The sequence below is a fragment of the Astyanax mexicanus genome, chromosome 1, assembly GCF_023375975.1.
Source record: "Astyanax mexicanus isolate ESR-SI-001 chromosome 1, AstMex3_surface, whole genome shotgun sequence".
In the NCBI taxonomy this organism is placed as follows: Eukaryota; Metazoa; Chordata; class Actinopteri; order Characiformes; family Acestrorhamphidae; genus Astyanax; species Astyanax mexicanus.
The window spans coordinates 30,699,822-30,724,535 of NC_064408.1; the positions used below are offsets into that span (position 1 = coordinate 30,699,822).

General features: G+C 36.5%; 1 protein-coding gene across 4 annotated transcripts in view; it reads left to right on the forward strand.

Annotated features, from left to right (window-relative positions):
- dab2ipb (DAB2 interacting protein b) overlaps nucleotides 1–24,714 on the forward strand; it is a 238,384-nt gene that overhangs the window by 53,585 nt on the left and 160,085 nt on the right. The window contains exon 1 of one of the 4 annotated variants that reach the window (XM_007260386.4): nucleotides 23,471–23,942. The exons of 2 other annotated variants lie outside the window; for them this stretch is intronic. In XM_007260386.4, coding sequence (XP_007260448.1) covers nucleotides 23,819–23,942 — 124 coding nt within the window. In that variant the 5' untranslated portion in view covers nucleotides 23,471–23,818. Of the gene's footprint in view, nucleotides 1–23,470; nucleotides 23,943–24,714 lie in introns of those variants that run through there. One more of the 4 variants, XM_022665295.2, reaches the window with a different exon arrangement.

Here is a 24,714-nt window from a genome sequence, read left to right on the forward strand (position 1 = left end):
CACCACAACACATCACATTACATCAATTACATAGGTTTATTAGAGGAATAATAATAATAATAATAATAATGCACACAGCTTGTCTAATCCCTTAACAGAAGTATTGCTAAAAGAATAGGACACTGGAGCAGATCCGGGCTGTGTATTGACAGGAAGTCAGTGATAAGATACAGTGGTTAGAATTCAATAAATCACAAAAATTAGAAAACCTGTCATAGTATAAAAAAGACATATTTATTCACCTGTGTTTCATTTGTTGCTCCACCCCCTAGCCCCAGGTGTTTCCAGTTCCCATCTGTATACATATGTCCGCGTGTTTCCTGTTCTGGTGTCGGTCTTTGTATGTTTTTCATCTGTTTGGTTGTTTCCTGTATTTTCAGTGTTTTCTCGATGTTTCTCGTTTTTTTTCGGTTTTGTTTCAGTTGTTTTTTTGTTCTCAGTTTGTTTGTTCTTTAATTGTTTATTAAAAACCTCGCATTTGCATCCGCCTCCACGCCCTCTCCTTGCTCCTGACTATTACACTGCTATCTAGTGGTTGGTCTTTTAAACACAACTCTAAATTAAATGAACCATGGTCTGACACCAATCTTTACATGTAAACTAATAATATTTTATCCTGTGTTTTTGAGTATTAATGAAGTATTACAAAACAAAATATTGCGACTCTTCAACATATTGTTATTTTCTTACAGTTTTAGAACAGATAATCTTTGCAGTAAATCATATAGTAAATTTAAAAGTGTTAAAAAAAAACAAAATACACTATATGTGAAGTGTTTAGATGCTCGTATCTAAGGTGATGTTAACTTGTGGTTTGTGAGGCTGGTAATTCTAAAGAACTTATCCTGTGCAACAGAGGTAACTCTTGGTATTCTTTTCCTGAAGTGGACCTGATGAGAGCCAGTTTCATCATGCACTTCACTTGAGGATACTTTATTTAATTTCTTAAACTATTTTTTTCTTTATTTAATTGATAGTGCTAGCTATATTATAGATTGGAATATTACTCTAATAGAGCTATTCACTGTTTACCAACTCTACCTCTGCACAACTTTAAAACTGATGCTGTCAAACACATTAAGAGTACAAGAAATGTACGTTTTTAACTCTTGAAAAGTTCAGCACAGCTGTTAACTGAAAGCATGAATTCCAGGTGACTCTACCTCATAAAGCTGACTGAGAAAATCCAGCCAAGAAGTGCAGAACTGTCTCTATCTATAAGCAAGAGGTGTCTATTGTGAAGAATCTAGAAGAATTCTGGTTTGTTGAACAGTTTATTGTTGCATATGCTTTTTCTTCACAGTTTGGATGACTTTAGTATTAATCTACAATAAATAATGAAAAACCACTGAATTTATGGTGTGTCCAAACGTTTGACCAGTACTGTAAGTCTGATACCGATTCTCATATTGGATCAGAGCGTCCTCTCTGTCAGTGCGGTCTTGTCTTTTTCGTGCTGACACATGGGAGGTAGTTAAGAGAGATGGATGAGAATATGTAGTGTTGGAGCTGTACGAGGCTGTACAGATTTGTCGCTGCAGTCTTGAGAGAGCATATGCAATGTGTGAGAGAGTTGTGTGTCTCTGCAGAGCTGCAGAGTCTCTTACTGTCTTCTGTAGCAGAGTCCTCGGGGAGGTTTGGTCAGAGCAGGAATTCAGACATGGATGATATCAAGGAGCGCTCTGTTTTTCTTCAGTTCACTGCATCAGCACGGACTGTTGCTTATGAAGAATGAACTTTTTTTTGAGGGCGGATAATGATGAGAAAAGTTGGAAAAAAGATCTTGTGATGTTCTGAGAAGAGTATCTTGTCTCTTTGGTTAAAGAGCTTTTGATCATTTAGATTGTATAGTCCTTTACATTTTACTTGCAACTGATGCAGCATTTACTGTTGGATTAAATGGTTTGTAATAGTCTGTAAAATGCTTGGTGATGGCTGGCATTAGGCCCATCACATAAATGATCTATTATTAATGTCATCTATATATAATATATGGACATGACCACAAAACAGAAAAATACATTTTGTTCTTGTTAGTAGCAAGAAGTGCACAGTAACATGAATGAGTTTATATGTCATAGACAAACTTTTGGTTATAATAACATATTTTATTTGATTAACGGTTAATTAAACAGTTTAAACATTATGTGCCCTGTCGTACATCCTGCACAAGGTGCGTCACAATGCTCATTCCTATCTTACACCCCACCTATTGTCACGCCTTGCGCCTGCGCCATTAAAATACCATTGGAGTTTATGAATAAATCTACACTGATAGGTGTGGTGGTTTGGAAGTGAGGTGTGTTCAGGTAAATTTCTGGTGTGTTTGTTTGTATCTTGGTGGTGGGAAATACAGGTGCGCCACTGACTGATTTAAACTATCAACAGTCAAACAGCCACCCAATCTTATCTTAGCCATGCAAGAGCATTGTGCAATTTGAGTGCACTCAGTGCGTGTACACCCCTGCTCGTTAAACACACACCAATAAATACACTGCAGTGCACAGATCCAGCTTTTACATAAACAATAAACAGAATAAAGAATAAACTAACATTGTTGTTTCCTAAAAGGAGCTGCTGGTGCACCTTTACAGCGTTTATGCACAGGTCAGTTTCCTCTGCTGAGACACACAAAGCTTCGCTGTCATGATATCATCACCATCGCCATCAAGTTAGAGCGCACCTGTCTCTTAAAGGGAATGGCAACTGGCACACTGATTGGTTTATTTTACGCTACGCCCAAAACACTCCCATATATAAATAAGAGAATTTCGAGCGATGCAAGGCGTATCTTTGAAGTCCTCACGATATCATAGACACACCAACATGCCCTAAATCAAGCTATGCGATACACAATTGACTGGTGGTTTAAACCACATTTATCTTTGAGCACAGATCTGCACACTCTTGCTATTTTAATCTCAGTGTCTTCGTGAGGGAGAGTCATCTGGAATAGTTTTCTCAGCGTCTTAAAGTAGTTTCTGAAGGTGCTGAACAATAGCTGCTTCTTTTCCTTCATGCTGAAAAGCTCCAGCTCATCCCAAATCACCACATCTCTAACCCATCTCAGTTGATCAGGTTTAGGTCAGGAGCTTGTGGAAAACAAACACTTTTTATGTGTCCCTTAATTGTTTTGATGTAAAAAATAAATTAAATTAAGAAAACATTGAATGAGAAGGTGTGTCCAAACTTTTGACTGGTACTGCATATTGTGTCTGACTGAACTACTAAAATACTAAATAATTCCATTCCTTAAAATCTATAATGCCTTTAAGCAGAAAAAAAGATATTTGGGCAGTGTCCATGCTTCACACAGTGGTCATGAGTTATTGGACTTTACACATGTTATCATTGGGAGAAAAAAGGAGGTTGAATTAGGCTTGCTGCACTCAAGACAAACTTTAATGCAAAAATAAAACAAGCTAGAAGTGTTGCTGAAGCTGTCTGAATGCTGTTATAACCCTCCACAGTCATGTGAAGAGGCAGCCGATGAGTTTACTCCCTCTGGTGGTTAAACAAACAACAAAATCAGGATATTCAGGACAACTGACTTAAACCTTCCTAAACATTTACACAGACTGATTTTAGCGGATGTTTTTGGCTGATTTGTCATAACATGGTCTGTATATATGGGTTTCTGGTATGTGAAAGTGGTAATATGCAGTCAAATTAAAAAAAAATTCAACCTCATGTTAACAAAAAGTTCTCGACCATGCTGCTTCCACATCTCGGAATAGACAGTTTGGAAAAACATGAATACACATGTGGTAGTACAGTACCAAAGTTTGGACGCACCTTCTCATTCAATGTTTTTTTTTCTTTATTTAATATATTTTCTACATTGTAGATTAATATTAAAGACATGGCAACAATTAAGGGACACATATGGAAACAAGTTAAAAAGGTAAAAAGTGTTTGTGTCAGGCAGGGAGCAGAAATGAGATGTGAAGAGCGGACGCACTTGCAAGTATTTATTGAAAATACATGAATTAACAAACAAAGAAACAAGAAACTGAAACAAAAGAAATACAGAGACCATAGAAATGACTGGAACACAGATAGAATAACAGAGGAAAAAGGAGGACTATTTATACACAAAGAAGGTGACAGGAAATAGGTAACACCTGGCACCTAAAAAGGGGGCAGAGCTACAAACCAACAGGTGGGCAACAGGGGCGGAGACACGGGAAACACACAGGACACGTGCAAAGGGTAAATAAACACAGGGACGGGACAAGAATGGGACAGTTTGTCCACCACAATCTCCTGATCTAAACCTGGTCTACTGAGATGGTGATTTGAGGGGATTTGGGATGAGCTGGAGCTTCACAGCGTGATGAAAAAACAGAAGCTATTGTTCAGCACCTCCAGGAACTCCTTCAAGACACTAAGAAAACTATTCCAGGTAACTCTCCCTCATGAAGACAAATACCAAGTAAATAAATAAAATAACAAGAGTGTGCAGATCTGTCCTCAAACATAAATGTGGCGGTACCACTTTAAAATAACACTACCTTTATAAACGGTTTATAAATGGTTTACAATTAGTTTATTAATGGTTACTAATTAGGTTGTAAATGCCTTAAAATCATCAATAATCAGTTATAACACATATGTAGAAAGGGCAATAATATAGATGGCTGTGGGTTCACTATTTGGCAAACAACTGGTAACTGTTGCTTTTTCTACGTATGTGTAATAACTGATTATTAATGATTTTTAAGGCATTTACAACCTAATTAATAACCATTAATAAACTAATTGTAAACCATTTATAAACCCTTTATAAAGGTAGTCTTATTTTAAAGTGGTACCAATGTGGCTAAACCACATTCTGGTTTGTTTAACAATTTTTTGTTTACAAAATAATTCAGTGTGTGCCCCTATATAACTTTAATAAAGTCTTCAATATTAAATGTACAATGTAAAAAAAAATAAAGAAAGAAAGAAAACACACTAAATGAGAAGAGATGTGTCCAAACCTTTGACTGATGCTGTGTGTACACACACATGGGGAGCATATTTACAGAATTTTAATGAACAAAAATAATTCACACGGGCATCTTTACAGTTACAGTTCCTGAATGACAGTATTGAATTATTTGCAGTGAATTGTCCTGCACTAGCTGACAGGATCTCTCAGGTGAGATATATAATCAGCTTTTGCTTATATCTGATCTGTTCTCAGTAAGGAGTGCAGACGCTTTAGAGATGCTACTGTGAGTAAGCATAAAGAGACGGTTCTAGCATTGACAGCGTGGTCTTCTGTGTCTTATTCATCAGAGCCTTGAGCATGTGCGCAGTGTTGGAGTTTGAATAGTGCAGAGTAGATTTCACAGGACTAATCACTGATCTGCAAAGACAGAACCTTCACTAAACAATGCCACAACACTGGGAGAGAATTAGAAAGCTTTTATATGAATGTAGAGCTGTGTACAACCTTGAATTCAAATGTCTGTTTTCATTCAAGCCAAGTACATCAGGGTTCCTTTTATAAAAAAAAAAAAGTATTTTATATACACCAATCATAATGGCATAACATTATGAATACCATACTGAAATGTTTAAATGCTGTATCCACTCTCTGTCCACTCTTATTCTATTATATTAGAAACTACTCCTACCTACCTGCTCCACCTTGTAGATGTTCTGGGTTCAGCAGTGACACTAAGGTGTTTAAAAACCCCAGCAGCACTGCTGTTTCCTATCCACTCATTCCCCGGCAATGCTAAAATCACTGTTACAAATTGTATCAAACTGTTTTTTACTTTTACCAGACATGGATATACTTTAGAGTAGTCTGAGGTAAAATGAGTTTTGATGGGATCCATGATTACCCAACCCACTCATTAGGACTCCCCTTATCCAGCATCACGAGGGTGAAGACTAGCACATGCATCCTCCGATACATGTGAAGTCAGCCACCGCCTCTTTTCGGGCTGCTGCTGATGCAGCATTGCCAAGTAGCATCACAGCGCACTCGGAGCAAAGCGCAGCCACTCGGTTCTGATACATCAGCTCACAGATGCTTCGTGCTGATCAACATCACCCTGTGGAGTGATGAGGGGAGAGAGCGCCATCTACCCACCCAGAGAGATCAAGACAAATTGTGCTCTCTCAGGGCTCCGGGAGCTGATGGCAAACTACATTAACAGGATTGAACTGGCGATCTCTTTAGACCTGTGGACTCTTTTTGAAGTGCTGCTGATGTAGCATCGCTGGGTAATTTACACTATTGGTGAAAAACAGAGATCCTCAGTTCTGATACATCAGCTACCAGATGCCTGTTGTAAAGAGAGAGTGTCTTTTATGATCCTCCTTGGATCATAGTGGCAGCGCCTTATTCCACTGGACCCCAGGAAATAGGTTTCTCAAATCTCAAATTACATATTTCTCATATTATAGTGTATAATATAAGTAATAAAATTACAGATTCAATATGTAAAGCATTATATTTTTGTAATTGAACAGAATTTACATTTATTCGTGTATCGAAATCTGAGATTTAGTGCTGTTTGAGTGTACACATTAGTTAGTTAATTAGTGTTTTATGCTAGGTAAAGACAACAGCACACAAACAGCAGTGTGCTACAGTAATGGAAACAGGTGAGCTAGTTGTTTTTTACCTGATGAACAGGTAATCACTGAGCTTCAGTAAGGTTTGCTTACCACAGCTGGGTAATTTACCACTATTCATTTGATCAGCTACAGAGTAAGACTTGTCGTTGCTTGCCACTGTGTGTCAATCTGGCAACCTGTGTGAGCTTAGTGTCTAAGGAGGAGCAGGTGGGGCAAAATAATCTCTCCAGTGTAGCATTATACATATATTACTAATTGTTCCTTAAACCATACTATTTCACCTAAATCTACCTTTTTGAGATTCTGCCAGAAAGATACATGCAAAGTGATGCATGCCATTGCCAACATCTTGATAAATGTCAGTTTTCACTGATAAAAGGCTAAAATGCAAAAAAAAAATCTTATAAAGAGTTATAAAGAGGTTATAAAGAGTATTTCAGCTTGGCAGGTTTTGAAACGAAGCTCAATACAGGACAGCCAATTAGAACAGAGTATTAATATATTTACATAGACTCGTCATAAAAAAACAAATAGTAGCATAGTAGAAACAGGCCTGATTAATTCTAAGAGACTGTTCAGGCTGGGAATGGTCATGCTTTGTGCTTTAATCCACACAAGTGTCATCAGTGGGGGAATAGTGGACAATATAACTTTTTAATTTCACCATATATTTATTGTATTAAGATATTATTTTTATTTTTTGAAAACGCAAAAGCATTCTTCTAGTACTGAAACGTTCTTCTTTACTCTTTACTGCAGTTTTAAGACTCACCAGCAGATGGCGATACTCAACCAGTTGAGGAAGGATGTGCCCACCAGGTACCAGCAGTTCTGAAAGGTTAAATAAGACAGCTTGTGAAGCTCATGTGGAGCTTTTTAAATAATGTTCTCTGTACTTTTGTTCTTTTTAAAAGGTCAGGCAAAGTTGTAATTATAGCCTTTCCTGCCGGTCTGCTACTTGAGGCATATAACACTAAATACCTGTATCATGGAGACCACAAGTTACCTACTTTTACTGCTGTCAGTGTTTCCTTAGTGAACAATTTTTGTCTTTATGTCATTAGGTTATATACTCCCGCAATCTGTGCTAATCTGCTAATAGCTCCCGTTAATCATCAGACCCAGATGCTTGAAATTAGAAACTGACATCAGATCAACTGATGTCAGATTAGACTGCATATGTGATATGTAAAGGACATGGGCCTTCTGTTTGATCATTATAATCGAGTTTATGTAAAAAAAAAAAAGAAATATATATATATATATATATATATATATATATATATATATATATATATATATATATATATACACACACATTAATGTTAATATGAAATTATACTTTTTAAACTGTTAACCTTGTAGATATAGCAAAAATATAATGTGGCAAATATAATGCAATTATTTTAACCTGCCTAATTCTAAAACACCCTGAAGTCAGATGGGCAGAATACTGCATAACACGTTATCAACTGCCATCGCTCTCAGTGCTAACCAAGGACAATTACAGTGGTATAAAAAAGTTTGGGCACCCATGATAATTTTCATGATCATTGGTTTTTCGGATCAGCAATTTCAGTTAAATATATCATATAGCAGATAAACACAGAGATATTTGAGAAGTGAAATGAAGTTTAAAGGATTTACAGAAAGTGTGCAATAATTCCTTAAACAAAATCTTTCTAATCTATCAGGTGCATACATTTGATGAGCTTTATCCTTTTATTGATTTAAATATCTTTGGAACACAAAATTAGTTTGATAAGCTCATTGACCATTGGCCTCCTTACACAGGTTATTCAATTTATGAGAAAGGGATAATGTGGCCAATTGCAAGTTTTCTCCTGTTTGCATCTTCTCTCAAGAGTGGCAGAAATGGTGCCCCAAAACACAGATCTCAAATTACCTGAAAACAAAGATTATTCAACACAGTTTACTTTCCACTGTGAGAAACATAGTGATGAAATGGAGGATCGCAGGCACAGTTCTAGTTATGGCCTAAAGTGGCAGAACAAGAAAAATCTCAGCTAATCAGAGGAGAAGAATGATAAGAACAGTCATAGTCAACCCACAGACCTTCAGAGCTCCAAAGACCAACATCATCATCTTGCTGCAGATCACTGTGTCACTGTGCATCGTTCAGCTATTCAGCTCAATTTGCACACGGTGAGGCTGTATGGGAGAGTAATGCAGAACAAGCCTTTTCTGAGCACACGCCACAAACAGAGTCACTTGAGGTATGCTATAGCACATTTAGACAAGCCAGCTTCCTTTTGGAATAAGGTTACAGATTACATATTATGATTTACGACAAAAAAGAGGAAAATATGTATTTTAGATTCAGAATAAAACACTCGTAAGTGATTATAAATCCAACATTCCAAAGTTTTTAGCTAACTGTTTATTTGAAATGCTTTAAAATAGGATTGATTTATCTGAAATGTTAACTGAAACTGACCTTAGCTAGGGCCTAGGCCCTATTTACATGTGTTTTATATGTGTATTGTTCTAATAACAGTTCCTTTATCTCTGTTTTACTAGGATAAGCGTTCCATGAAAAAAGGCTGTAACAGAATTTTGGATTCCCTGCGTTGGAGTCAAGAGTAGAGGAATTTAGGCCCTGTTCCTCAGGCCCTGTGTGTTGCAGTAATAACCATATGCACTGAATGATTTATGAAAGAAGGTTCCTTTGATTTCTCAACATAGAAACTATACACACACATCTGCTCCGTGGCAGAGAGGATGTAGTGTTCCCAGTGCCCATGATCCAGATCCAGAAATAAAGCTATTCTACTAGAGTGGAAGGTTCAGATCATGATTCAGTGAAATGCGTCGTCTCAGAGTCAGATCAGATAACAGACCTACCTGAAATATGATGTTGTAGTAAAATCTCATATTCTATTGTAGAAAAATAATAGAATTTGGTCAAAGAGTTTACCAAGTGTAAATAAACTGTATCTGGCAGTTTTTTCGTGATGACACTCGGTTTGCACAGTTGATTGTTCCTCAGATGTATCTACACCATGTGTTTGTAAGTGAAGTAAATTTGAGCATGTCTTTGTGTGTCTGTATACAGCTCTGGAAAAAATTAAGAGATCACTTCAGTTTCTGAATTAGTTTCTCTGATTTTGTTATTTATAGGTATAAATTTAAGTAAAATGAACATTGCTGTTTTTTTCTATAAACTACAGACAACATTTCTCCCAAATTCCAAATAAAAATATTGTCATTTAGAGCATTTAAATGCAGAAAATGAGAAATGGCTGAAATAACAAAAAGAAGCAGAGCTTTCAGACCTCAAATAATGCAACAACAAAAAAAAACAAGTTCATATTGGTAAAGTTTTAAGAGTTCAGATATCAATATTTAGTGGATTAACCCTGGTTTTAATCACAGTTTTCATGCATCTTGTCATGTTCTCCTCCACCAGTCTTACACACTGCTTTTGGATAACTTTATGCTGCTCCTGGTGCATTATCTGCTGTTATCTAATTATTAAGTGGTCGTGTAAATAGCATTCTCTGATTTCTTAGTGTGTGCATAAGTAAAAACAGACCATGGCACTAGAAATAAGCATGGTTGAAGTTTGGATGTTATATTATTATATTGTCACATTAAGTCACCTAATTCTGTAAGATTATTGGCTGAATACAAGACAAACATGTAAATGTGGGACTAACTTTTTAAAATGTGCTTTTACAGGAGAAAATAGTCCAAAAATGGTATTTTACCCATTTACCTTTCAGCTGAGTTGAGAATTTATCTACAGTCATAAAGTGGAGTTAGTGGAAGTACCTCACACACTATGTGTGTGTGTGTGTGTGTGTGTGTGCATACTTAGGTTGTAAAGTGCTGTTTTTCATTACAGGGTAGAGAGCAAGAAGAATGCTCTTCTGTAAATGCTCAATCGCTCTCTCTCTCTGTCTGCCACTAATACAACCTCTCACCCTTTCATTGGTCCCTCGTTTCTCACTTTGAACCCTCACCCCCGCTCTGTCATGGCTTTTCCTCCCTCTTTCATTGCCCACATACCTCACCTCCATCATTCTTCTCGTTTTTTTTTCTTTCTGCTTCTACAGCTCAGGTCAATTATGAGACCCAACGGAGGCTACTGTTGAGCTGCTGTGAATGTGCACATGTGTGTGGGTGGTGTTTTGTTTCTAGTTTGAAATCACTACATAGAATAAATGTAAAGTATAAAGGGCTGCTACTAAATCACTAAATGGTTTGAGCAAAGAATTTATTTGATTTAAAGAATATTTATCTAGTGCCTTAATAAAGTTACTTCGACACCTACCTTGTTTGGCTGCAGGCCATTACCCAAAATTTGGTCTGACATAAAGAGGTGGTCTTGGTCCGGATCCATGCTCTGATTATTCTGCAGTGTGAAAATATGTTTTTATACTGTTCCGACTTTTGTCCAACTACAGCAAGCTAAGGCAGTCTATTATCATCCATGAAACAATACAGAAGAAAAGATGCACACGCGTAAACTGCAGTATAAAAAAAACAAAATAACTGAACCAAATGAATACAAGATAACTCTGCTTCAAACTCTCAGGTGTAAAACGTCCTTACACTACTGGTCTGCTCCAGGTCTTCTCTTTACAGCTGAAACTGATACTTGGCCCAGTTTTAAGTTGTTCTACAAGCATTTCTTTAATGTGAGCTGTCTATCACATGAGCTGCTGACTTTTAGAAACCTGTCCTCTGATGCTGTACAGAATATTTGTCATGCAGACCTCTTTCTTCTCCTGTTTCCAGAGTCTTTTGATGTTGTAGCAAACTGTACTCACAATGTTCTGGCTTAGTTTGTATTTATTCTATAAGAAAGGGAGACAGTATATGCAGTAGATATAATATGTTAGAATGGCCTACTATATGTGTTACTCGGTAAAGTTTATTTTTCTAGAATGTGTTTATCAAGATCATCTAAAACCAGTGTCTAGCAAAGTTCTAGTTTCAGATTTCAGCAACAAAATGTAAATGTAAATGTAATGGAGGTTGCGATCCAGATTTCTTTCCTTCATCTAATAATGAACAATATACTGTATACTGTAGCTTTGCCTGTTAAGGCTTGTTTTGACATGCCCTACAAGTTGACCTGCACTTAGGCAACACAGCTCAACATCACCATACCAAAAAGTGTTTTCTCCTTTTTATAACACTTTCCTGATCATCTGTGAAGAAAGATAATAAACCAAAAAGTGATACATGCGCTATAGCTGATCTTACTTTAGTGTAGTATACTGAGGTACAGTTTCATTAGCTTTCATTACAGTATGTGTAATTATACTCCTAAAGGACTCTATTGGAAAGGAATCCATTGATGTACAGAGTAAAAACATTAACACAGAGTAAAACGTATAGGCTTTGTAACATACTTTTTTTTCCACAGACGCTTTATAGCTTAGCCATCAACTGTGCACCATGCAGTTTGATTTAAGCCGTGTAAGTGTGTTTGGTGTCGTCATGACGCAGAAATACGCCTTGCATGGCTCGAAATGTGCAAAAGGCATGTACTAACTCTCTTAATTAATGTGTTTTTGGTATAACGTGAAATGAAATGACTTTGGCAGATTGGTAATTAAACTCTTAACAGGAAAGCTGACCTGTTCATTCACGTTGTGAAGGTGCACGAGAAGGTAATTTACAAAAGTGCACCTCCCTAGAACTGTAATGCCAGAAATTTACCTGAACACACCTCATTTCGAGACCACCATGCCCATTGGCTGTAAGATATAGGACCCATAGTGTCAAATACAGCCTAACCCTGCTTTCACACTGGAACGCGACGAGTCGCTTGTGTCGCCCCGCATTTGTCGCTTGTGGGCGTGTCAAGCTCAACGCGTGCGTGCGTGTATCATGGTCCAGCCTCTGACAAGAAAAAAGGCACAAAAAAAATCGCTTGGCCACTTTATTCTCCAGCTATAACTCCCAAACTTGCTAGACTTTTGGACATTTCTGAGATTTACCTTCGCTGGAAACACAGCTGTTCCCGCAGATCAACGTGGGTCCACCCCATTCAACAGAATGAACAGGGAAAAAAACTAGAAATTCAGAGAGAAGGAGCTTGAGGATGTCAAACCGCCTTGTTTGTGATTGGTCCAAAGAAATGCTAGAAACCAATCAGGTTAGAATGTCGCTTCACCGCGTCATAATACATTTGCATGAAGTTGAGAAAAATTCATCTCCGTGTCGCTTGTCGCTCTGTTGCCTCTCGCGTGTCGCGGCGACAAATCGCGCCCTACCATAGAAAATGGATTGTCGGCTGTTGCTTTGTCGCTTTCCAGTGTGAATGCAGGGTTAAAAACATGGTGCCAACTTCAGAATGTCAGAATGATTCCAATGGTCTATTGTAGATGTGTTGTATGTTGTACACTCATATTCTTACCCAGAAAATATTGCCATGACATTCACATGACATTCCAGGATTTGTGTGTGTAAACACCTGACATCTGACTGCGTATCTCTGACAAAGTGTAGGGTATGACTTGTTACGTTCAAGAACTCCATGTTCTCACGCTCTTTGTGATTTCATCTCCGTTCTCCTTTTAGTTTTAGAAAGCAGCTCATGTGGAACTCTTCATTCATTCATTGCTCGCAGATAACAGTGACCTCCTAATCCAAGCGCAGCACAATGCAGGCAGCTCTGAGCTATACGTTCTGTTCAGACATGGCTGGTAGTTATTATCTGAGAACACAAAGAACTTCCTAGTAAAGAAACACAGACAAACTTGTTGGAGAGAAAGCAGCTAAATGGAAGGAGACGGCGGGAGAATTAAGACCGGACTCGGAGAACAAAGATACAAAGATCAAAAGAAGGCCTGCATTGTTCACCACAGCTCCTCAAACACACACACACACAAACACACACACATGTACACACTTGCACATAACCTTTCCTGCCTTTACTTTTTCCACACACATAAACACACACACACACACACTGAGTGCAGTGTGGCCCTCAAATTGCCTCTCATTCTCATCTTCAGAGTCTCGTATCACAGCACTGCCCGTTACGCTAAAAACATAAATGCTAGGTTTAGCGGCTGCAGGCCTGCAGTAAATGAGAGGTTAGAGAGGGTCAGAGGCTGCCGCAGCTATTCTAATCAAATTTAGACGTTCATAAAAATTGTAGTGTTCTACTGCTTCTGAAAGATGTGTAAAGCTCATAGGACCATCTCAGCGTAAAAAAAAAACCAACAACCGGGAGCTTTTGTATTGGCTATATTAAACAGTGTTATATCAGATCTTATTTATAGACATTTCCACGTGTTTGAGGGTAAATAGTACTAAATAGTACTACCTAAACAGTACTATGCAATCAGTGACAACAACCATTACTGTGACGTTTAAATTAGCAGACCGTCTATTTGTGGGATGTGGGATAAAGTTTTTCATACTAACTTTTTTTTATGTCATTTTAAATATACAGTTATAATTGATTTTGAGCAGTTTAACAAAAAGTATTTATTTTTTTACTTATTTTTTTTATTTAGATTCAGTTCTAGTAGATTTACTCAAAATAGTACCCAGTGGATTGATGTTGTGTCTGTTGCTGTTTTAGTCACACCCATAGACCATTTTCAGTGCGTAATTACGTATACCAAGGGTGGTGGCTTTTATATTTTTCATATCGGTATCTGAGTTGTATCGAATCAACCGAAATAGAAAAGTAAGAAAAAAAAGAGAAGAAAAAAAATATATTGCAAAATAGATTTTTGCTATATCGTCCAGCCCTAGCTCATTAGCCGTTAGCACTAGCTGTGGTGTGCTCTGATACTGACTGCACTAGGGCTGCACGCTATTGAGAAAAAAAAAAATACATTTCAATGTTTTTCTTTTTTTTTCCAACTAAATACATTTGCAAAAAAAAGTATGTAAACCCTTTGGGATGACTTGGATTTCTGCAAAAATTGGCCATTAAATGTGTTCTGATCTTCATCTGAGTCACAACAATAGACAAACACAGTCTGCTTAAACTAATACCACACAAAAAAGTATATGTTTGCATTGTTTTATTAATTACAATTTGTTAATATTCACAGTGACGGGTGAATGAGTGCGAGTACGATATTAAACAATGCCATGGCATCACAAGCCCCGCCCCCACCTGCACTTTAGAGTCAGCCAATTGGCCATTTAAATAGCATTTTAAAAGGTAAATCAGAGCGTTTTTGTGGGATTAAGCAGTTGATTTTGGCTTTACCTGGAAATATCTGTGCAAAAAAAATGTGCTGAACTAAGGTGCACAGCTTTTCATCTGCCACTGTGTTTACAAGCGCATGCCCAGCCATGTGGAGGCCATGTGGTTACCTTGTGTTAACGCTGCTCCCCCTCCCCCTCACGCTTCTCAGGCAGAAGCAGCGTGTCACTCAGACAGAGACAGAGAAAGTCACAAAACATTGCAACATGATGTGTTTAATTTAATTGTGACATTGCATGACCTGCGATGTGACTATTGCGCAGGCGCACATATATAAAATGATATATCATGCAGCCCTAGACTGCACTGTACTGGGCTGAGTGATGTACTCTCAAGAGGGGTATCCAGTGAGTGCTGTTAAAAGACTTTACTTTGTATCCTCCACGAGACACATCAGTTTTTACACATTCTACCAAATTGTAAGTTTGTGTCAGATATAGTAAAAATATGCAGCACATATTTCTACTGTGGAGTTAATCTGAAAATGTGGCTCATATAGACTAGACTAGATTATCTAAATCATACATACCCGATCAATCCTTTCAATTTTGTAGTCCCTTGTATTTCAAATGATCATCAAAGCTCCAGGCAATTTTAATTACATCACTTAACTACTAATGACTTTTACTTACTGTTTAATTCATCACTGTGTGGTTTGGGATGCTGTCTTCAAGAATGCAGTTAATAATTGTTGCTGGATTTTTTTACTCATGTGTATTGTTACACTCGGGCCCTCTGTGGGCTGGTTAACCACATTGTCTTCACACACAAAAAAACACAAATAAGCAGAGAATCAGCTAATTTAGTAGACGCTGCAGGAGTCTGGATTCAAATCCATAGAAAATAAATGGTTCTGAATACTGGTACTGTGATGACACTGAGCATGCTCGGTTTTCACACTTTGTCATTTGTTTGGGGTTACATAGGGAGTTGTTTGTTATTGTTAGGGGGAAATGTATTTGTTTATATATTTGTGTGTTTGTTTGGTTGGTTGGTTATTGCTGATTAAATGGTGGGGCATTATTTACGCTACTGGTGTTGTGGTTGAGGGCGGATTAGAGCTCTGCTGGTGGAGCCACCATTTTAAGAGAGATAACCACTGCTGATTGGCCGTCATTCACATTCTCTCCTGTTCTAAATAAAGGTTGCTCAACAGGACTATGACCTTACCTTGTTACTCTGCTCTGGTGATGCTAAAGTACTTAAAATATGGAGTCTAGTGAAACCGGATTTTTCAGTACACTTAAAATCCTTTAATTTTCCCAAAAATCAACAATGCGTCTTATAATTCTGTTCACCTTATGTTTGATTTTTTTTTCAAGTCAGGTTGTAAGGACCAGTAAAGACACTCTGTTGAAGTATAGAGTTATACAGGCTTTTCAGTGAAGTTTCTCCAGCACCGGTGACTGTTCAGAGGCGACTTTATCGGACTGTAGCCTGCGTGTTTTTTGGGTTAAAATATGCTATGTGGGACGAACCACTAGCTTATACTACCCTGGCTTATCGGAACACTCAGGGTTCCTCAGTGTAGAAGTTAGCTGCTAATGCTAATTCTGCTGCACCCAGCCTTAATGAAAATCTTGAAATCAAAACTCACTGTAAATAAACGAAAGCACTTTACTCACCAAAATAAACAGTTTTCAGGAGAGAAATCTGTGTAGATTAACATCCAGCACTTGCTTAATTACTTTTTTGTTCACTTAACTTAGCTTTACTTAACTTAGTTAACCCCCTACGCCCCCACCATCACCATCCAGCAGTGAGACCTGCTGAATTAGAAGGAAAACATGGTGATACCCTTGTTCCTTACTAGTGTCACATTATTAGCGATTATAATCTGGTGCACCTTATGTATGAAAATAGACGTTCATTGAAAGTATGCCTTATAATCTGTTGTGCTTTATAGTGTGAAAAATACAGTATGTACTAAAATACCTTTTGATATTTATTCATAAGATTAAGTCCTACACTGTAAGTTAATTTTAAATATAATGACAAAAACACAAAGTCATGTACTTATAAGTTTGTGTTTGTGAATGTACACATGTGTCAGGTATGTACATATGTGCTCCATATCAGCTCCAGGGGGAACAGGCCGGACTCCTGAGGCACATTATCTTGTGGAAACTTCTAGGGCACTCAGCTTCCCATACAAACAGTCTCTCTCTCTCACACACACAAGCTGTTAAGATGAGGTCAGTCCCCAGAGCATCTGAGTGCAGGGAAAGTCTTGAGAACAGGAAACGACCCCGATTCAGACTGCCCCCTGAAAGTGACCCCAAAATACAACGTCAGCTTTAACCGTTTCAGTTATGAACAGAACGAGTGTGTTATTATGAGTCTACAGGGAGAGACACAGGGCATCACACACACACTCATACAACTTATGTGTACAATTGATGTGCTTGTGAGCGTTTTTTTGCATTTGACTGGTTTACAGATTGTGTGTGTGTGTGTGTGTGCCTAAGAGAGAGAGAGAGAAACAGAGAGAGAAAGATAAGGACTTATGGTATATCAGACCGTATATGAACATGACATCAGTCATATTTACTGACCTCATTATTGTCTATTATTTTTATTATTTCATTGTGTGTTAGGTTTACATACATATGAATTTAATATTTTAGCTAATATTTTATCCAGTAATAATATTTAACATAATTTTTTATAATTTTAATTTAATTATAATATTTTATATTTTATCCAGTCACACATCAATAATGACACTTTAATACACACACACTGAATTACAGAATAGGATGAACAGTATACATCTCCCTTCTTAATATTCCTTAAAAGTTAATTATGTTTTAAAACGATAAGATTGCTTTACTATGTTATTATAGAATTAGTACGTAAGTGGCACAATATAAAAAAAGGCAATATTATTGTTTATTACAGTTATTTTTGGGACAGTATGTAATCGAAACAAATGTATTTATCGTGCATATATTTTAAAATGTTAAGAGAGATCAGTTTTTTAAAGGTATAATAATAATAATAATAATAATAATAATAATAATAATATATTATTATATTGTTGTGTTGTTGATTGTTTTATATATTAAAGCTATTTTTAAATTTCTATTGGAAAATTGCATGTATGATTTTTCCCTGTCTGGCACATCTTCCAAAACAATAGTCAAGTTACATAAGTACACACACACACACACACACACACACACACACACACACACACACATATCCACACCCACACATCCCAACAGGTGCTGAGGCGTGTGCTGTATTGTATCCATAGAAACTGAGACACTGCTGCTTTGCCCTTGGGGCTGTGTGCTCAGTGACATCATCAACATCAACATGTTTGTCTGCTTTCTTTGTCTTTCCATGTCCTTTTCTCTTTTTTTAAGGTAGATTTGTGTGTGTGTGTGTGTGTCAGTGTCAGCGTGTGTAGTTGTGTGTAGGAAGGGAATGTTCAGATTTTATTGGACAACAGGGCTGAAAAACAATAGGGTGTGACTTGAACAATAAAAAAACTGTTATTTATACCTGAGATAGCTAAAACATATTTAGAAAGTTAAGTAATGCTTTATTTAAAAGCTTCCAACATGATAACTTTATAACACATGTATAAGCAGAACTAGTATCCCGTGTCCCATGACTTTTGCCATGCTTCATGGAAGCTAAAGAACACTTTACTGACCTGTGGGGGCTCCCTTATCGAGTGTGGGTGTGATTTTTGTCAGAGTTGCTTGTCTGTTTACAAGGACAATTCTGGCCAGATGCTGCCAGTCACAATCATTACCACCCACTAAGCTGTCCACTGTAGAACTGCCACTCCATTACATATCAGTGTATACAATTTTAAATACACTATTTAGTGGTAACACATGCATACTGGAGCTCCTCTGAAGGTTGCCTTCTAATAAAGTGTTTTCTAAAAGACATACAGTACAAGTCAAAAGTTTGGACACAAATTCAGTGTTATTTCATTATTTTAAAATTTTTTAAATTCTGAAAAAAGTGTTAATAACTAGGTTTTCTCAGTCGTTTTTTGAGGAAAATCTGGAATGGCTTTCAGTTAACAGCTGTGCCGAACTTAGAGTTAAGTACTTAAATTTCTTGTCCTCTAAATGTGTTTGAGAGCATCAGTTGTGTTGTGAAGAGGTTGAGTTGGTATACAGTAAATAGCCCTATGTAAGTTATGTTCTAATTCATATTATGACAAGAACTACTCAACCATGTAAAGAAAATGAGGGTCAGTCAATCCGAAATATTGTAAAAACTTTAAACGTATCTTTAAGTGCAGTTGTAAAGACCATCAAAAACATTATGATGAAATTGGCACTCATCAGGACTGCCCCAGGAAAGGAAGACCAAGAGTTACCTCTATTGAACTTTTTGAAAACCATAAGTTAACAGCACCCCAGATAAGAGCCATCTAAATAATTCACAGTATATTTGGTTTGTTTTACATTTTTAAATTTACTATATGATTCCTTATGTGTTCTTTCATAGTCTGGATGACTTCAGTATTCATATACAATGAATGAAAATAAATAAATAAACACATTAAATGAGAAGGTGCATCCAAACTTTTGACTGGTACTGTATTTCATTCACATTTTAAAATTATGAGAATCTGAATATTTAGATGTAAATATTCTGTGTTAGTATTTAGTAAATAACTAAACAGTAGAAATGCTTCAAAATAACTTTGACTTCCATTAAAAGTTAAGAAAGTTTTTCTTCCTTTATAAAGTTGCTTTTTGGATGTTTTTTTGTGTGTGTGACAATGACAAAATGTATAATATATATGGGACATGTGTATGACCTCATGCTCTGATAGGGTATAAAACAAATATTTGTGTGTGTTTGTGTGCGTGTGTGAGAGAGAGAGAGAGAAAGTGGGGGAAGAGAGAGAGAGAGAAGGAGCAGTTGTGTGCACACATTTGTGTCTCTTTGTGTCCATCTGCTCAGCACTACTCCAGCTGCTTGACCCACACCCTCTGCTGACTCCTGATTGGCTACAAGGGCCATGCCTGGAGAAACTAGTCTGGCCTCCTTATGGGTGCACACATACAAACAATGGGCTGGAATCCAGCCACACTGGAACTGGACCAACACAGTCAGCTACTACAACAGCAGAGCTGTGTGAGCCTAAATGTAGCCTGTGATTTTAAACACAGTTCCAACGTATGACTGGAATATTTTGGGTTAATTTTTAATTGCCTTTTAAATGTTTGGTTTTATTATATAATCAAAATGTGTGTGTGTGTGTGTGTTACGGAGTATATGTCTTTAGTTTATGTGTATTCACACAGATTAAGCATAGTAGTTTTGAATCCTTGTTTCTATACCAATCATCTATTTATTCAGCTCCACTGTGCATATAGGGGCACATTGTACGGTCAGTGGTCAGGACCTCACAGGACCACCACAGAGCAGCTATTATTTGGGTGGTCTCAGCACTGCAGTGACACTGACATGGTGGTGGTGTAGGAGGTGTTAGTGTGTGTTGGGTTAGTATGAGTGGATCAGACACAGCAGTGCTGCTGGAGTTTTTGAACACTGTATTCACTCTATTAGACACTCCTACATAGCTGCACCTTCTTGTACATGTAAAGTCAGAAGCACAAGAAAGTGGTCATAATATTGTGCTTGATTCGTGTTTGTATACAGCTCTGGAACAGCTTTCTCTGATTTCGCTATTTACAGGTATATGTGTGAGTAAAATAAACTACAGAAAACATTTCTTCCAAATTCCAAATAAAAATATTGTCATTTAGAGCATTTATTTGCAGAAAATTAGAAATGGCTGAAATAACAAAAAAAAATATATAGAGCTTTCAGACCTCAAATAATGCAAGAAAACAAGTTCATATTCATAAAGTTTTAAGTTTGTGTTCAGAAATCAACATTTGGTGGAATTACCCTGGTTTTTAATCACAGTTTTTGGCATGTTCTCCTCCACCAGTCTTACACACTGCTTTTGGATAACTTTATGCCACTCCTGGTGCAGAAATTCAAGCAGTTCAGCTTGGTTTGATGGCTTGTGATCAGCCATCTTCCTCTTGATTATTTTCCAGAGGTTTTAAAGTTGGTAAAATCAAAGAAACTCATAATTTTTAAGTGGTCTCTCCTATTCCCAAACATTCCAGCCTATACAATCTCTTACTCTCTTTTTGAACAGAAATATTGCAGTATATACATTTCAGTGTCACCTCCCTGTATTGGTTTCAAGTTTTAACCACATATAATGGCTCTAACAGCCTTACATAACCAGCCATCATAAACAGCTTAGAAATAGCAAACAACAGATTTGAAGTACATTCCAAATCCAGCAAAGAGCGGTTCTGTGGTCGTAACGGTCACCATGGGCATGGGTCATAATTAAAAAGCCTGAAATTTGGAGAAAATATGAAAAAGGCCTACTGAAAACAAACTGGACTGTTTCACAGAAGTTGGGAGCATGTCGAGCAGTTATTTTAAGTAAAACTTAATGGATACTTTGCTGCTTTGGGTTTCTTTAGCAGTACTTTTAGACTCTGACCAGTTCTGTTAGCTGATCAAAGCCATAACATGTGCACATGCTTCTGATTCCAGCCTCTTCTACAGTGCTTTCTATAGACATCACATGTGTTCACCATTAAGAACTTCTTATGCACAAAGCTGCCTACAACATCCATACACTGACTTTTTGTCTTAGTGTGGAGGAAGAGAATCATTGTAAATATTAGAACATATTTAACATTAAATGGATTTTACTGTTTTTAATCAAATCATGAGGAAATGCAACAGTATAAATGCACACAACTTTTTTTAAATAATTACATCCGTCAAAGTAAGCATTTTCTGTTCCTTAGTGACACAACCATATCTAGGTCTAGGTGAACCAGCTCTTACAGGAAAGGGGGAAGCCTTGTAGTTGATAAAATGCTATGTTTGCAGGCAATAGTCAAAGATTGTTCCATAAACAATAGTCACATTTTTTATAATTAGATAATAAATAATACATAATAATCAGATTTTTAACCTAAACTTGAGTTTTAAAAAATATGATTCAAGGAACAGTCTTAAATATAGAGGTTCCTGAAACAGCATTTAACCCATCACCATACAGGAGACTTCTGCCTATAAAGTTAATAAATACATATAATAACATTCCTCAACAATATGTTTATACCCATAGCCTACATTAAGTAATGTTCAAAATATAGTTTTTTTTTGTGAAGCCTATATACCTATATACTTTTTTAATTACAAGCTTAACTGTTGTAATAAAACAGTATTAAGCACAACACTGGTGCTTAATACTCCCCCCCCCCCCCAAAAAAAAAAGTCTTTAATTGTGGGAGACGGACCACACCCTGTCATTACCACACAACCTACAAACCCCTCCTCTTTTTTCACCTTCTTGTGATGAAATTTGCACAACACCACCTCAGCTCCTTCTGTTGCATCTCATTCTGTCTCTCTCTTTTTATTTAAAGCCATCCAGAACTCCGCACATCATAGCAGAACCTTATGTGATTATATAATGCATTTAATATTTACTTATACATTCATAAATATGTTGGGAAGACTTTTTAAAATTGTAATACAACTATTATAATTATTTCGGGTTATTTAATCTTATAAACATGGTTCTTTAGTGACCCAAAATAAGTTATTTTATGGCATTAGTCAAAACGGTTTGAGAGCTATCTTTGTTAATTGTTTCATGAATTAATTCCTAAAATGGTTTGAGATCTATCTGAGTTAATTGTTTTTATATTTAATACACACATCCGTTTGAGATCTATTTTTGTTATTTTAATAATTGATTCACAAAACCATTTAAATTGTTTTAATAATAAATTGTAAAAAAAGATATATTTTTGTTAATTGTTTTAATAATTAATTCACAAAACTGTTTGAGATCTATTTCCATTGTTTTATTAATCAATTCACAAAACCATTTAAGATCTTTGTTAATTGTTTTACTGATAATTCACAAAATTGTTTGAAATCTATCTTTGTTAATTGTATTAATACTTAATTCACAAAATCATTTGAGATCTATTTTTGTTAATTGTTTTAATAATTAATTTAGAAAAACGTTTGAGATTTATTATTGTTAATTGTTTTCATATTTAATGCACAAAACCGTTTGAGGTCTATTTTTGTTGTTTTAATAATTAATTCACAAAACCATTTGAGATCTTTGTTAATTGTTTTACTGATTAATTTACAAAACTATTTGAGATCTATTTTTGTTAATTGTTCTAATACCCTATTTACAAAAGCATTTGAGATCTGTTTTTGTTCATTGTTTTATTAATTAATTCACTAAATCATTTAAGATCTATTTTTGTTAATTGTTTTAATACTTAATTCACAAAACCATTTGAGATCTATTTTTGTTAATTGTTTTACTGATTAATTTACAAAATAGTTTGAAGTCTATTTTTGTTGATTTTTTTATACTAAATTCACAAAATCTTTTAAAATCTATCTTTGTTAATTGTTTTAATAATGAATTCACTTATTGTGAGTTGAAACTCTGGTCCTCATACAGAGTTGAATCACTTGGTTCTCTTTGGCTGGATTCCTTCACTTCCTCTCTCTCCCTCCCTCCGTTCCCTCCTTCTGAAATCCAGTCCTGCTTTTCCTGCCAGCTCAAAACTTTGTCTTGTTCTGCTGCTCTCCCTGCACTCAATGGCATACCTCCACCTTCCCTGCACACACAGATTGTGAACAGTGTGGAGCAGAGAGTGTGTGTGTTTGCTGAGTGGAGAGACTTTACAGGAGAGTGTGAAGAAGAGAGAGAAAAGTTGTGCTGTTCCTGTTGCACTTTTCCTCAGTGTTTCAGTGGATTTGATTAAGGGTCAGACTCTTCTCTCTGGAAGTTCTGGACTCTCTGGATGTGGATTCTTCATGATTTGAATGGTTTCAGTTCCAGCAGCATGTTTGCATGTGGACTGTGGGAGCTTGACTGTGAGTGATTTGGAATAAGTGACATCCTGGTGCGAGAGAGAGAGAGTGTGTGTGTGTGAGTGAGTGTATGAGTGTGAGTGTGTGGGAACAATGTCAGGAGTGAGCAGGAAGGGTTCTGGAAGGCCTGGGTATTACTACAGGCTCCTGGGCAGAACGAGGCTCCAGAGACAGCGCAGCAGATCCAGGAGCAGAAGTAGACCTGCAGCCAGCAAGGGTAAACATTCCTCTGATGTTCTTCTGACATACTTTTGATGTTTTCACTGTGTTCACTAGTCGTTTGATTGAACAGTAGCTGCTGCTGTGGTGATCTAGTGGTGGTAAATCAAAGTGCTGCAATCATGAACACGCTTCACATTACTTCACTCCTTTGAGCTGATAAAGTTCTTCAGATTGGCAGTAAAACATTGGTATAAACCAATGACTTTAAACAGGATGATAAGACATGACCAGTTGCCTGGAATTAGTAATTTATATAACTATTTCTATACAGTACTTCACTGTACTTGTGAAGCATGACTTATTTATCATAGTAAAACAGTAACTAATGTAGCTTTCTATTAGGAATTATCGAATGATCATTTGTTGATAGTCGACCAATCTGATGATTGTTTTTCCGATAAGTCGACGATTAGTTAACAACTAGACAGTATAAACAGCTAAACATGTGGATTAAATGCTGTTCAAATGTCCAAGAATTATTTTGGGTTATTTAATTTTATAAACATGGTTCTTTAGTGACCCAAAATAAGTTATTTTATGGCATTAGTCAAAACGTTTTGAGAACTATCTTTGTTAATTGTTTCATTAATTAATTCCTAAAATGGTTTAAGATCTATCTGTGTTAATTGTTTCATCAATGAATTCCTAAAATGGTTTGAGATCTATGTGTTAATGGTTTTAATAAATAGTTCACAAAACCGTTTGAGATCTATTTTTGTTATTTTAATAATTGATTCACAAAAACATTGAATAGTTTTAATAATTTA